This window comes from Sander vitreus, chromosome 3 (assembly GCF_031162955.1).
Source record: "Sander vitreus isolate 19-12246 chromosome 3, sanVit1, whole genome shotgun sequence".
Classification (NCBI taxonomy): Eukaryota; Metazoa; Chordata; class Actinopteri; order Perciformes; family Percidae; genus Sander; species Sander vitreus.
Window position 1 is genome coordinate 7,409,165 of NC_135857.1, and position 14,879 is coordinate 7,424,043.

Here is a 14,879-nt window from a genome sequence, read left to right on the forward strand (position 1 = left end):
ACCAGAAACGCTGTTTAACCACAAACATGGTCCTCTTGGATCCAGGGTGGCAGGTGAGCAGAGAAGTATGAGCCCAATGAATGACCTGGGAACAAAACTCAGGAGGAACAAACAAACGATTTGGAGGACACCCCTCAGAAACATGTGAACCCTCCAATGCCTCTTTTACCCTCGCCTCCACCTCCCATATAACAGCCCCTATTATACAGGACAGGCAAAATGTTAGTAGGAGCTAAGGGGGATGGGTCAGGGTCAAAAAGACGAGACAAAGCATCAAGTTTGACATTCTTAGAGCCAGGACGGTATGACAGGGTAAAGTTAAACCTGGTAAAGAATAAAGCCCACCTGGCCTGACGAGAGTTCAGTCTCTTAGCCGAGTGTAGATACTCCAGGTTCTTGTGGTCCGTCCACACCAGAAAAGGCTGCTCTGCTCCCTCCAGCCAGTGGTGCCACTCCTCCAGAGCCACCTTCGCCGCCAACAGCTCCCTGTTTTCCACGTCGTAATTCCTCTCCGCCCCCAACAGCTTCGGGACAGGAAAGCACAGGGATGAAGCCTCCCATCCTGAGAGGAATGTTGAGACAGGACGGCACCTACACCCACGTCAGAAGCGTCCACCTCCACCACGAACTGGCAATGAGGATCTGGTAGTACCAGCACAGGGGCAGTAGAGAAACTCCTCTTCAGGCGAGCAAACGACTGTTCAGCAGACGGAGACCACTGGAATGGCACATTAACAGACGTGAGGTTATGAAGAGGGGCAGCAACAGTGCTAAAGCTCCTAATAAACTTGCGGTAGAAGTTAGCAAAACCAAGAAACCGCTGCACCTGCTTGCGGTTGGTAGGAGTGGGCCACTCAGCTACCGCCTTCACCTTCTCCAAGTCCATGCGAAACTCCCCTTCAGACACAACGAAACCAAGGAAGGAAACCGTGGTAACGTGAAACTCACACTTCTCAGCCTTAACATAAAGCTGATTGTCCAGCAAACGTTGTAGCACCTGCCTCACATGCTGAGTGTGTGTCTGCAGGTCTGGAGAGAAGATGAGAATGTCATCCAAATAGACAAACACAAAAACGTTCAACATGTCTCTCAGAATGTCGTTCACCAACGCCTGGAACACAGCAGGGGCGTTGGTGAGGCCAAAAGGCATTACCAAATACTCATAATGACCAGTAGGAGTATTGAATGCCGTCTTCCACTCATCACCACTTCTGATTCTCACTAAGTGGTAGGCGTTGAGTAGATCGAGCTTGGTGAAGATCTTGGCCCCCTGCAGGAGTTCAAACGCTGTGGAGATCAGAGGTAATGGGTAGCGGTTCTTAACAGTAATGCCATTGAGTCCTCTGTAATCAATACAGGGTTGTAGGGATTTGTCCTTCTTACCCACAAAGAAAAATCCAGCTCCAGCCGGCGAAGAGGAAGGACGGATGATGCCCGCCTTCAATGAAGCCCCCACATATTCCTTTATGGACCCCATTTCAGGAGGAGACAGAGAAAACAACCGACCCTTGGGAGGGGAGGTACCAGGCAGCAAGTCTACGGTGCAGTCATAAGGTCTGTGGGGAGGCAGTGAAGTGGCCTTAGTCTTATTAAATACCTCTTTTAAGTCCAAGTAGCATTCAGGAGCGTCAGTGAGATCAGGAAAATCCGATGTCAATCTCTCCTGACAACCATTGTTGACAACAGTATTGCTGGCAAAACAAGCCCGTTTGCACTCCTCACCCCATCTCACAATCTTGCCCAAGGACCAGTCAATGTGAGGATTGTGAGAGGTGAGCCACGGAAACCCGAGAACCACCGGGTGTGCAGGGGAGTCAAACAAATGAAAAGTCAAAGTCTCAGAGTGACCATCCAACGGTTTGGAAAGCAGAACAGAGTCCAATAGAAGTCTCCTGGCAAAGTTGGCGTACATAAGGCTGGTGTCAGTGCCAGAATCCATTAAAACCGCCTGCGTCAAAGAAACAGAACCTTTCAGCAAAGTGCCCTCAACTTTGGGACGAGAGGGACAACTAGGAATATATGTACGGCTCACCAGCGCCCTCTGGATTACTGACGAGCCCCTTCTTTTACCGGACAGGAGGCGATGCGATGACCCAGTTGGGCACAGTAGAGACAGCGTCCCTCCCTCATGTGACGTTGTCGCTCCTCTGGAGAAAGGCGAGCTCTACCCAACTGCATTGGCTCCTCGGCTGCCATTGTCCCAGAATATGACGTCATCGGTCGGTGTAGTTCTGGCGTGGTAGAAGAGGAGTATTGAAAAACCCTGGAAGATGACGTCATCGGACAGTGAAGATCTGATGAAGCAGTTTAAGTGTGATGAGCAGCTCTGGATGACAAAGGCTCCCTCTGTTGGCCACTCGAAGTAATGCTCCCATGAGATTCCTCTCTCTCCCTTTCCAGCAGTCGTTTGTCTATCTTTATGGCAAGTGCCATCAGAGCATACAGAACTGCCGGTAAGTCCAATGGTGCCAAGTGATCCTTCACTTTAGCCGACAATCCACACAGGAAAGCGTCAGATAGAGCAAAAGAGTTCCAACCGCTCGCGGCAGCCAAGGTGCGAAACTCAATGGCGTAGTCAGAAACTGTTCGTCTTGCTTGCCGTAATCCCATCAAAGCACGAGCAGCCTCCCTACCAGGAGTAACGTATGAAAATCTGTGTAAAAGTCTGAGTAAAACGAGAATGAGTAAGAGTCACATACCGCAGACTTCTGGCTCCACTCAGCTGCTGCCCATGACTCGGCTCTCCCAGTCAGATGCGACATAATGAACACCACCTTGGCTCGATCAGAAGGGTAAGCGGCAGCTTAGAGCTCCAAATGAAGCTCACACTGGGTCAGGAATGCCCTGCAATCTTTAGAATCTCCAGAAAACCTCTCCGGTCGAGTGAGATGCGGAAACGGCGAAGAAGAAGCCCTCGACCCAGTAGAATCACCTCTTGAAGACGTTGACGGGGAGGTAGCCGTGGATACCCTCCCAGTCCCAGAACCAGCAGACAACTCCCTTGTAGAAAGGCATTGGAACTGAGTGGCAAGTGGAGCAATCTGGTCACTGACTCCGATCACCTGGTTCTCTTAGCCATTAGCCATCGTCATCAGCTCATTCCGAAGAATGGAGAGTTGTTCTTCCTGCTGATGCAAACACTGAGCTTGAGTGCGCAGAGCTGCTTTAACAGCCTCAGAGTCGGCTGAGTCCATACTGGCCAGATTGTACTATCACGGTACAATGGCGGACTGAAATGCACAACTCAGACAGGGAATCACAGGTAAGTATTTTATTGTTCGAAGAACAATGCAGGCGAAGGTACAAAAAGTGGCAGGCAAAAATCGTAGTCAAAAACAAAGCAATAGTCGAAAAAACACTGGGAATACAAACACGAGGAATAATGCTGGAGAGAGTGACTTATGTACAACTACAATCTGGCACAGGTAAGTGGGAATGGTGAGTATTTATGTATGGGGACTGGGGAAGCTGAAAATAAACAGGTAAAACACATTAGGGGCGGGAAAGCAGACCAATGGAGGAAGAACAAGTGACCTGGAATGAGAGCAACTGATGATATCAAAATAAAACAGGAAGTGCAAATAAACAAACGAAACACAGAATAAAAGCAGAAACATGACAGAATAATTGAGATTTCTCTTAGCACAGCTACCAGAAGACTTACAACTTTCAGACAGGTTGCTCACGTCACATTTACGTCGTCTCTCTCAGTTGGAGGCTGTGCAGTAACGCTCAGCGTTCACCGGAAAAGTGCTTCTAATATCCTTCACTGGTCTCCGTCCAGAGCAACAGGATCTGTTGGTCCGATCTGTATACAGTCTATGTCCATAGGAGGTGCGCTTTGTGGAGGCTGGCTTACCCCCTTGGGTTTACTCCTCTACGCAGCAGCCGCAGGTTCAACTCCGCCCTGCGGCCCTTTGCTACATGTCATTCCCCCTTTCTCTGCCCTTTCATGACTTCAGCTGTACCATACAAATCAAGGCCTAAAATGCGTGGCAACATTAAATTATATTATTTTATATTTAACAGCTAACATTCAGACTTATGAATACACGCAAGTCAGTGGAGTCATCATGCCTCAAGTCAAGTCAAGTCTTGAGTCATTAACTGACAAGTCCAAGTCGGGTCTCAAGCTGTTCATTTTTTTGTCAAGTCAAGTCACAAGTCATCAAACTTAAAGTAGTCTATATCCACAACGTTTCATTTCTGGGATTGTTCAGGTGCCGCTTGAAATTCCTCCGGATTTCTTTCTTTTCAGCCTGATGTCCGTTACCTTCCTCTTTCTTTGTGTTGTAATTCTAAACTCTGGTGGATTTATGAGGACTATGGATAACTGCTCCTCAGATCTCTGCAGGGTAAATCTAGACAGCTAGCTAGACTATCTGTCCAATCTGAGTTTTCTGTTGGACGACTAAAACAACTTTTGAACGTACACGTTCCACCAAAACAAGTTCCTTCCCGAGGCTATTTTGCAGAGGTGCCATGGCTCCATGAGGCGCGTAGCACCTCCCAAGACGACTGCGATTGGTTTAAAGAAATGCCAATAAACCAGACCACGTTTTTCTCCCATTCCGGACTGCTGTGTGGACTAGCCAGACCCTCCTTTGCAGCGCTGTGGAGGAAGGTCTGGCAAAGCGAAACTATGAAAATGGTGACTTGAGTCAACTCGAGTCCAAGTCTCAAGTCTCTGCACACCTCCAGTTGGCAGGGAGACAAGTTTGAATAAACATATTTAGCCTACTGGGCCAAAATATTAGATTGTAATAATATCCTCCTTGTGTGCAGGTGTGTAACTGAGACTGCAGAGGAGTGACCTCTGTACTGAGCTGGCTATCTGTAGTTATATAAGTGTAGCAGGTGCCCTTTGGTCTAAGCTGAATTACAGCAGAGCTTGGGGGAAAGTTTATTTGCATCTTAAAAGTCTACTCATAAATGAGTTTCCCCCTGTTTTCTGTTAGTGTGAAATCACAATAGAAATCAGGGTCTTGCCTGTCACAACAAGACCTTTTGGTTTCCGTTGACAGTGAAATACAGTAGGCTATTGGTTTATTCATAAAGCTGACTTTCGTTAAATCGTGTCATTTTTTATGCTGCAATATTTTGTTTTTGTTTACCACATTTGAACGGTTAGATATAACCTAGCAGTCACAGCCTTTATACAAATGCTCTTTCAATTTTTTAACCTTCCATTCTTTAACATTCTCTCCACCCCAAATACATAGCTACTGTGCTTTATACTGAGAAGCATGCAATCATTCAATGCTGTGCAATGCTAAATCAAGTTCGTTCTTACAAAGGAACATACAATGAGTATTGCATTTGTTTTGTGTTTGATTTCACTTTTTTTTTTAACTTCTATTTTCAATTTGATTATTATTATTATTATTATGATTATTTTTATTATTATTAAAGGACAATTCCAGCGCAAAATGAACCTAGGGGTTAATAACACATGTGTACCGAGTCAACCGTTCTCTGGTATATGTTTTGATGGTAATCGAATGTGTCTCTAGCTTGAAACAAGCTAGCGCAAACCGCTGATTAGCTTAACGCTAGGCTTTCAGGGCACTGGTAAAGATAAATCGCTATTTTATACCACTAACAAGACTCAAAATAGCACCACACTTCCATGGTAGCATAATGAGGGTCCCTACATGTAAACCGAAGCATTGAGAACTTTGTAAGTGTATAAGTTTACAGACAGTTTATCAAAAAGATAGTTTATGAAGACATTACCTTCAGGTATACAGACAGGCGCCATCTTGTGAAAACAGCCATGACCAGTCAAACCACGAACACCCTGCTAGAGCTATGTTACAGGTTACTGGTTGCACGGCATTCGTGGTTCGACTGGTCATGACTGTTTTCCCAAAATGGCGCATGTCTGTATACCCAAAGGTAATGTCTTTATTAACTATCTTTTTAATAAACTGTCTGTACTCAAGCCTAGCGTTAAACTAATCAGCGGTTCGCGCTAGCTTGTTTCAAGCTAGAGACACATTCGATTACCATCAAAACATATCCCAGAGAACGGTTGACTCAGTACACGTGTTATTAACTCCTAGGTTCATTTTGCGCCGGAATCGTCCTTTAATGCCCATTGCCATATTAGAGTAAAATAAAATAAAAGTTGATTTCACAACTAATAAAGTATTTTCCCATTGAGGATTTACTTTTACTCAATAATTAATGAATTAGTTTGGTCTGAGGGGAGCATAAAGTAACAGGCCGAAGGGGTCAGGGTAATCAAAAAAAGTTTGTTATTTTATATTTTTTATACGTTTTTATTCACACAAAGCAATTTACAAAACAAACAAGGAAAGTATTATATACAACTATTAATACAATCATGATGATGGAATGATGAAGAAATGTCAAATAAAGACTATGCTAATTGTAAGTGTATTTCTTGTGGAATGCGGAAGGAGAAAAAAAAGTTAGAAACAGTCATAGGAGCACTAAAGGACAAGGCAAGAGTTATTAAATTAAATGAGCAAGGGTTTAGACATATTAGAATAAAGTTTTCTGGCTGTTCATTTCATTATTTCCTTAACATTTTTAACAAAATAACACATACAAGTTGGCTAGTGGCGACCAAGGGGGTAAGCGAGTGTCCACAAAGCGTAGCTCCTATGGAACCATTTTGTTGCTATCAAGCCATCACCCGCCGTTAGCATCCCATTGACTCCCATTCATTTTGTCGCCACTTTGACAGCGAATAACTTTACATCTGAAGCGTTTAAAGACTATTTGTTCATTGTTTATTTCTAAAGAAACACGACAATGTATAAAAGGCTCCATTACCTTGTATCTCACGTTATGGCTCCATAGCAGACGTTTTTGTAAAAATAGGCTAACGATTGTGTCATAACCACACTTACTGTCACATAGTAGAGGAATTACTGCACAATACAGGAGAAGCTCGCAGCTTAGCTGTTTAAGTTTAATTACTAATGTTAACTAGCATTTTAGTGTGCCTAGGTTATCTTCTTACATATACCTACTATTTCTCTTCTTCTTCTTCTTAGAAGACTTACACCTTTCAGACAGGTTGCTCACGTCACATCTACGTCAGCAGTCTGCGGTCTCCATAGAAAACAACGGCGTCACTTTGTCCACTTATTTAACTGTTAAATAAGTGGACAAAGTGACGCCGTTACACTTACGACTTTACACTTTCTGCCCTATGGTGAGACTGTCAGGCACTTGTGTCCTATCCATTGACCGTAGCCTATATATGAATATACAGTCTATGGTTCTATCATGTAAGACTGGCGCAGAGTCTGACGCCAGCAATACCCTTAACAATGTATAATAATCTAGCCTTAAACAAAGGCATTTACTGATGAAGCTTGTATTGTGTGGCGCGCAGATTTCAACCCCTAGCAGGAATTACTCGGGGCACTAATGGTTTACCGTCTACACAGATAGGCGGATCTGTTCCTTTCTACAGTCTGTGATCTGTTCCCGCATGTTGAAATAAGTTGCGTGGATCTGCATGCTGAGCTTTCGTGCTGAATCCAGGCAGCATGTCGACGGAAAGGGAGTATGAGTGCATAGTGATCGGGGCCGGGGTGCAGGGCTCCTTCACGGCCTATCAGCTGGCACAGAGGAACAAGAAGACTCTTCTGCTGGAGCAGGTGTGTCCCACACACAACTTTGTTCCGTTTGTTATGAACAGTCACAGTGGTGGAATGTAACCAGGTACATTTACTCCAGTAGGGGAGACCGGGGATAGTTGTAACATTTTTGACTGTATCTTGGAGCTCTTTTATGCCAGTGGGTTCAAAATGTGATACAAACTAATTACATGTGTCTGCTATTAAATTGAGTAGCTGTTATCTCTGCAACCCAAACAGAAAATGCATGGTTTACTCTCAAACACACGGAGTAAAATGTTAGACTTTACCCCCATAGTCTGGGTTAGTACCACACCATGGGGTGAAATGTTACATCATGAAATTAGGATTATGACAAAAACTTGATATTGAAACTTTTATTCAACACATAATATGTGTGTGTGTATGTGTTGAGAGCCAGTCCTTACTCAGTGAAATTTAAGGAAAAAACATAAATACAACCAAACTTTTGCTTGGGGTAGGATGTAACATTTTGTAACCCTGACTCTTGTTACAACTAACCCAGACTATTGTCGCCATGAAACTATCTTAATTTACAGCTAACAGCTAAAACATTAGCACTAACAACCTGCATAAAAGATATCCATATAGACACACAATAAACATGATTTAGGTTTGTTGACTACAAACTTGGCATTGCTATCCCAAAAATAAATTAGGTTAAAAAAATATTTACCTACCTAAAAATGAGTTTTTTCTTTCTAAAATGTGCAGTGTCTGTCACAGGGGGCTGCTTCTCCACACATGTATTAAAGTAACAGAGCATGTTTAGAGTGAATCAGGTGATTCGAAACTTGTTCCTGACTGGAGAAATTGGAAGTGTTACAACTGACCCGTGTCTCCCCTACTGTACTACTGTCCAAATGTTGAGGTACTTGTACTTTTTTTCTTTTCATGCCACTTTCTACTACACTATATATAAATATTCTTCTTTTTACTTCACTACATTAATCTGACAGCTTTAGTTACTAGTACTACTTACTACTTTACACATTAAGATTTCTGCACACAAAACTAGGGCTGTCAAACGATTACATTTTCTTAATCGCAATTAATCGTTGAATTTCTATAGTTAATCGCGATTAATCGCATGTTTTATCACATGATTAAAATTCTATTATTTTGCATTTCAGAACTGTTTTTAAGTACATAAGCCATTCTTACCAGTGTATCTTGATTGGGAATCAAATGAATGCAAAGAAAGTGACTTTATGAACTTGATTGTAAGATTTGTATTTGTTTATTATATATTTAATCTAGTCACACATTTGAATTTAACAACAACTTTGAATGCACCACAAGGCTGTAAATTACAAGTTTCATTGAACGCACCGTCTGTGTTTTTCCGACAACAGCAGCTGCAGATTGTTACATCCCGGTGTTGGAATCCTCTACAGTGAAATACAGACACACTTTACACCGTTTAGCGTTAGCTGTCAGCATTGTAACCGTGTTTAATCCAACTACTAGCTAGCGGTAGGCTAACGTTAGCTGCCGTATAGCAGACATATCAGTGGCACCGGAATGAGGCCCCGAAATCTGCGTTGCTATTCCTGCAGCAGCAGGATGTGTTACGAGGAAGTACGGCAAAATAGTAGCCTGTTAGGCACGACGCAAAGCTGAGTGAAGTGAAAATAAATTAATAAATGGCGGCATGCGATTAATACGATTAAAAAAAATTAACGCATTATGCTTGACCCTTAATCACATCGCGATTAACGCGTTAATGCTGACAGCCTTACACAAAACACATGTAGTTTATAAAATCAGATGTTTTATTATATATACTAGCCAACAATATAACGGCCTACAAGTCCAGCTGAAATGATTAGAAACTGTTTGGATCCTTTCCAGTTTCTACAATGTGAGGATTTTTGATTGACTTTTAATATTTTAAGCATATTTTCATGATAATACTTACATACTTTTACTTAAGTAACATTTCCAATGCAGGACTTTTACTTGTAATAGAGTATTTTTACAGTGTGGTATTAGTACTTTTACTTAAAGGTCCTATGACATGCTGCTTTTTGGATGCTTTTATATATGCCTCAGTGGTCCCCTAATACTGTATCTGAAGTCTCTTTCCCGAAATTCAGCCTTGGTGCAGAATTACAGCCACTACGAGCCTGTCCCACAATGAGCTTTCCTTAGGACGTGCCATTTGTGTGTCTGTAGCTTTAAATGCTATTGAGGAGAAGAGAGGCGTGGCAAGGTGGAGGGTGGGGGTGTGGCCTTGACCAACTGCCATGTTTTGCTCGTTTGCAAGCCATGATGTCTCTCTCTTTCTCATGGTCAGGCCAAATTCTCTGGGCGGGCAAAGCAGAGAAAGGGGAGGTAACCTTTCCCCGTATGATGTCATATAGGGAAGATTCCAGATTGGCCCATCTGTGCTTTAATTTTCTCAAATGCAGAGCAGGATACCCAGGGCTTGCTTTACACCTATCGCCATTTCTAGCCACTGGGGGACCATAGGCAGGCTAGGGGAACTCATATTAATGTTAAAAAACCTCATAAAGTGACATTTTCATGCCATGGGACCTTTACAGTGTTTCCCACACATAGACTAATTTGTGGCAGTGTGCCACACAATCAACACCGGCCGCCACATATAGCGTTTCATTATTATTATTATTTTTTTTTTAACGCTATTCAAAACACACAGCGTTTTCGTTCAGCTGCATTTCCTTTCCCTGCTCTCCTCCGTCTCTCGGTCACTCACGGGTCTCTCTCACATAGGCTACACAGACACACACACAGCCCCTCCCTTCCGTGCACACAGCGTCTGTCTCCATGAAAACGAGAGAAGACGGCTGGCGAAATTCACAAGTTGGTATCTCATGAACACCTTTTACACTATCACACATTAAAAAGTGCTATTAAAATATTTTATATTCTGAATACAATGTTGTCAGTGTGTTAATGTTGGAGTCCCAACCCGACTCTTAGCAAACAAGCGATTGCGCCTGCTTTAGAAAGTTAACTAGTCGCAAGTTTGCGGTAAAATGCAGTTGGGATGTTGAGGTCAAAACACTATATGTAGCAGCTGTGAATCAAATAAACTTATTATACATAATGTCATTTTTTTACTCTTACACTGAATGTTTGCTGCTTCAATCCAGATGAGTATTGAAAAGTATTTCCCGTGACTGAAAAAGGCACTGGTGTTGAGGATGAGGACCAGCCTGAACCAAAGGTATCAGTCTGAAACGGTGCTGAACAGTCCGACCAGTGTAATTAGTTATGTTATTAATTTGTTTACAATATTTTCAGGCTTCAACCAGTGCTGCTCAAGCAGAAAGACAGGGTCAGGGAGAGAAAGATATAGATTTGTTAGGCATTGAAGAAAGAGTAGGAGAGGAGGACAGCATCCAACAGCGTGTCCTCCTCAGTTTATGATACTTTTTTTGTTACGAAAATAAGTATTTATTATCCCGAAAAAGCCCAGTCTGCTCTGATTGGCCAGAGTGTTTCCTGGAACCTGGAAACTCACGGTTCGGAATGCATGTGAACCGCAGATCAATCGCAAAGTAATAATAACAACCGTTATAGTAAAATACCCTTTTCTCATCTCTTTTTGTCATTTAACAGCAATTTACTGGTGAAAGAAGTAATTATTGTTAAAAGTTATTGTTATAACATTTTTAATAAATCATTTAAATTCCCCTTTTTGAGCTGATCCGAAAATTGATCCGATCCATGACTCAAAACCGTGATCCAATTCGTACCGTGAGTTTTGTGATCCGTTGCACCCCTACACATCTACTATGAGCCATCACATATGTGTAAAATGTTTGGATGGCCACATACATTTGGCCAGTTTGGTGTATGTTATTCCCAAATCAAGTTATTTAATTTGAACCAAGTTCCAATGTTCATCTTTTTTCCAGTTCGTCCTGCCCCACAGCCGAGGGAGCTCCCATGGCCAGACCCGCATAATCCGCAAGGCCTATGAGCAGGACTTCTACACCCACATGATGGAGGAGTGCTACGAGCTTTGGGCCCAGCTGGAGAGGGAGGCGGGTGTCAAACTGTACAGGTAAGCAGTCAACAGAAACACAGAGAGAAAACCCATTAAACGGAACATAACCAAAGCTTTGCCAGAACACAGGGATTTGTCACATTCAAGGTGCTATGTACGCACAAGAGCAGCAACTCAATCTACGGGAGCTATAAATGCATGACTTTCTCATTACCTCCGGCGTCAATGAATCACCACTTGACAGGTCTCATGCCTCTGAATGTGGAACAGGGGCTTTTTTTCATCATGCTAAACCTCTGATCAGAGCGTGGAAGAATTTGTGTGTTTATAAATATGGCATCAAACTGTGAGCAAACCCTCCTGCAGCACTTTGAGTTTCCTGCTCATATTACAGCCCTATAATTACAACTAAAATTACAATATTTGTTCTCAGTGCCAGAGAGCTGAATAACACATTGATTCATTATTCATGTCTCAGGGTTATAGTTTATGGTACCAAGCCACGCCCACATTATGTTCCCTAGAAAGACAGTGCGCCTCCTCATCCCCTGTGCACCCGTCCGCAGCTCATGACTGATGGGTCCGCATCTGAAGGCCACCTGTGCCCTTGGGCTGGCAAAAAAAAAAAAAGTCTGCATCACAATGAGAAATGGTCAGGCGAGGCTGGTGTGAGCAATGCCTCCCACTTCTGCTGCTGCCTCTGGGACAGATGGAGCCATCGAAAAAGGGCCGGAGCAAAGCTGAAACCTTTTTATTTTCTCCACATACATGGCAACATGTGTGCACATCCAGCTGCTGAACTAGTGCCACCAATCACCAAGTCTGACAGGTTAGACTAGATGAGGTATCATATTTATGATCCTTCACTCGCGTGGCTTTTCCTTCCTCCGTCACACACTTGTAAACACACAGGCACACAGGGAGACATAGTCATAAAATGTTCTGATGAATGGCTGAAGCCTTTAGCTGGGGTTGTGTGTGCCTTCATGGCTCCTGACAGATGTCGGAGCAGCCTTTAGAAAACACTGCTGGCAGAGGGCGAGTCAGCCATCTATCAGGCAGATTACTGAATTAGAGCCTGTGTTTCACAACCTCTCCCTCTGGGACTCAATAACTTCACACTGGAGCTGCAGTGATCTGCTGTATTACTGTCCACTGGTCATACCATGTCCAGTCAGATGTCAATGTTTTATAGGTTCATTCCCATTTATTACAACTGGGGTTTTGATGAACTGGACTTCTTTAATTGTATTTCATAGGGATGCACCGATACCACAAGTACTTGTGCTTGCCGATACCGAGTACCGATACGAGTACTTAATAATCCCTCTGGGGTCCAAGGGTGTTTTCAGACACACAGATGATTTTGGCCTTCTCTGATATTGTTGTCAATTAGAACAAAGCAGTATTTTCAAAGTACCATGCCTTTTTTCTATTCAAAGCTCAGTGCCTTGGCCCTGACGTTTCCCCGGGCTAGTGTCAGTAAAATAAATCATATCATTCCTAATATCAAAATATTGAGTGAAGTTTAGAAAGAATGAAGAACGCAAAGTCCAATGATGTCATTCACGTGCATATTAAGTACCCATGTGGATTTACCGATCCAGTGGTTTATTAAGTTCACAAGATTTTGTCCAAATTTAAAGAATTGTGGCAAACTATAACAGTTAAAACAGTTAGAATAAACCCAGAGAGCTTTCTTTTCAGCCTGTTTGTGAAAAAAAAAACACTATTTACTGAGTAGCACTGTGGTTGTTAAAACAGCGCTGTGTAGAAACCGCATGCAGTCAGAGCAGATCGAAATATTGCTTTCTTCATGTTTATGCCCGTTAAGCTGATGAGAGACATTGGGCTAAAACCGCTACTCCAAATATCAGTGGTGGAGTTTACGGGCAACAGGCTGCTGATGTGCTTTTTCACAAAGCAGCTTTGGAAACACGTTTTTTGTGATGTGGTGATGGCTGGTAATCTCTCGGCTCCAGTACACTGAGAAGACATCGTATTATTAACCACTGGCAATGGCTGGTCGCCAAGTGCATTCATGCATTGGGCAAGAGCCTAGTTATTTTTTACAGCCAAAATCTCCAAACGGCTTGCATTGCTCCTCTTCCGTCGCCTATACCTGCTTGACGGAGAAGTAATTGTCACATTGCTATGAGGTGGTATTGGGTGTATCGGAGTAATTTTCTGACTACAGGTACGAGTACATGCACACAGCATAGGACCGATACCCGATACTGGCATCAGTATCGGTGCATCCCTAGTATTTCACATTGTCGTGGCATATTTTCTTGCAACCACACAGCCACTTGTGCAGTGCAATTTTCGACTGAACGCCCACAAATTAAAAACTGGAGCGTTTTAGTTCATTACCTCATTATTTGAAATTTTGGCCTTGTTTAACATGAAATCTTATAACATTGTAGATATGACAGAAAATACAGAAAAGCATAATATGTCCCTTTTAAAGACATGAAACTTTCTGTTCTCCTAGTTTTGCACATTAAATGGACTGTATTTATATAGCGCTTTTCTAGTCTTTATGACTACTCTCAGAGCTTTTACAGAAACCATTCACCATTCACACACACTGAAACGCTGTGGCCGAGGCTGCCATACAAGGTGCCGCCCGCTCATCAGATAAACATTTACACACATTTACACACTGATGGCGCAGCATTGGGAGCAAATTGGGGTTCAGTGTCTTGCCCAAGGACACTTCTACATGGGACTGCAGGCAACCGCTCTACACCTGAGCATACAGAGAGAATACACTTTAAAATCAGTTTATTTATCGCAAGTAATATCGTTATCGCGATATTCAACGTTATCGCATATTTTCCTCATATCATGCAGCCCTACTGTATTCATTTTTTATTTTATTATATTTTCATTCTAATTAAAATATTTGTCCGGGTTTTAAAAAGTATTAAAAAGTAGTAAATCAAATTAGTAAAAATTAAGGCCATTAAAAAGTATTAATCGCCATTTTACGATTTTTTTTTATTATTTTTTTGCAAACTATGAGTTGTCCATTTGTTTTATTATGTATATTTAAGTTGCTCTTGTAAAGTTTGTGTGATATTATATCCTATCCCACATCGGGTGATAGCCTATCTTAGCCTGACAAACCAGACCCACATCAAGATGTTGGGTCTGGGAACTCACCATTGGCAGGGCTCAATCCGAGAGGCGGGATAAACGGTTTTCTTTCAAATTCTCTCTGCACGCAATAGGATAGCGCTACAACCAACCAG

At 42.7% G+C, this 14,879-nt stretch overlaps 1 protein-coding gene across 2 annotated transcripts in view; it reads left to right on the forward strand.

The window, feature by feature from the left end:
- Nucleotides 1-7,467: 7,467 nt before the first annotated feature.
- The window catches only part of pipox (pipecolic acid oxidase), a 70,931-nt gene continuing 63,519 nt past the window's right edge, over nt 7,468-14,879 (forward strand). For both annotated transcript variants that reach the window (XM_078245832.1, XM_078245831.1), the window contains exons 1-2: nt 7,468-7,640; nt 11,531-11,679. In XM_078245832.1, coding sequence (XP_078101958.1) covers nt 7,530-7,640; nt 11,531-11,679 — 260 coding nt within the window. In that variant the 5' untranslated portion in view covers nt 7,468-7,529. The remainder of the gene's footprint in view (nt 7,641-11,530; nt 11,680-14,879) is intronic.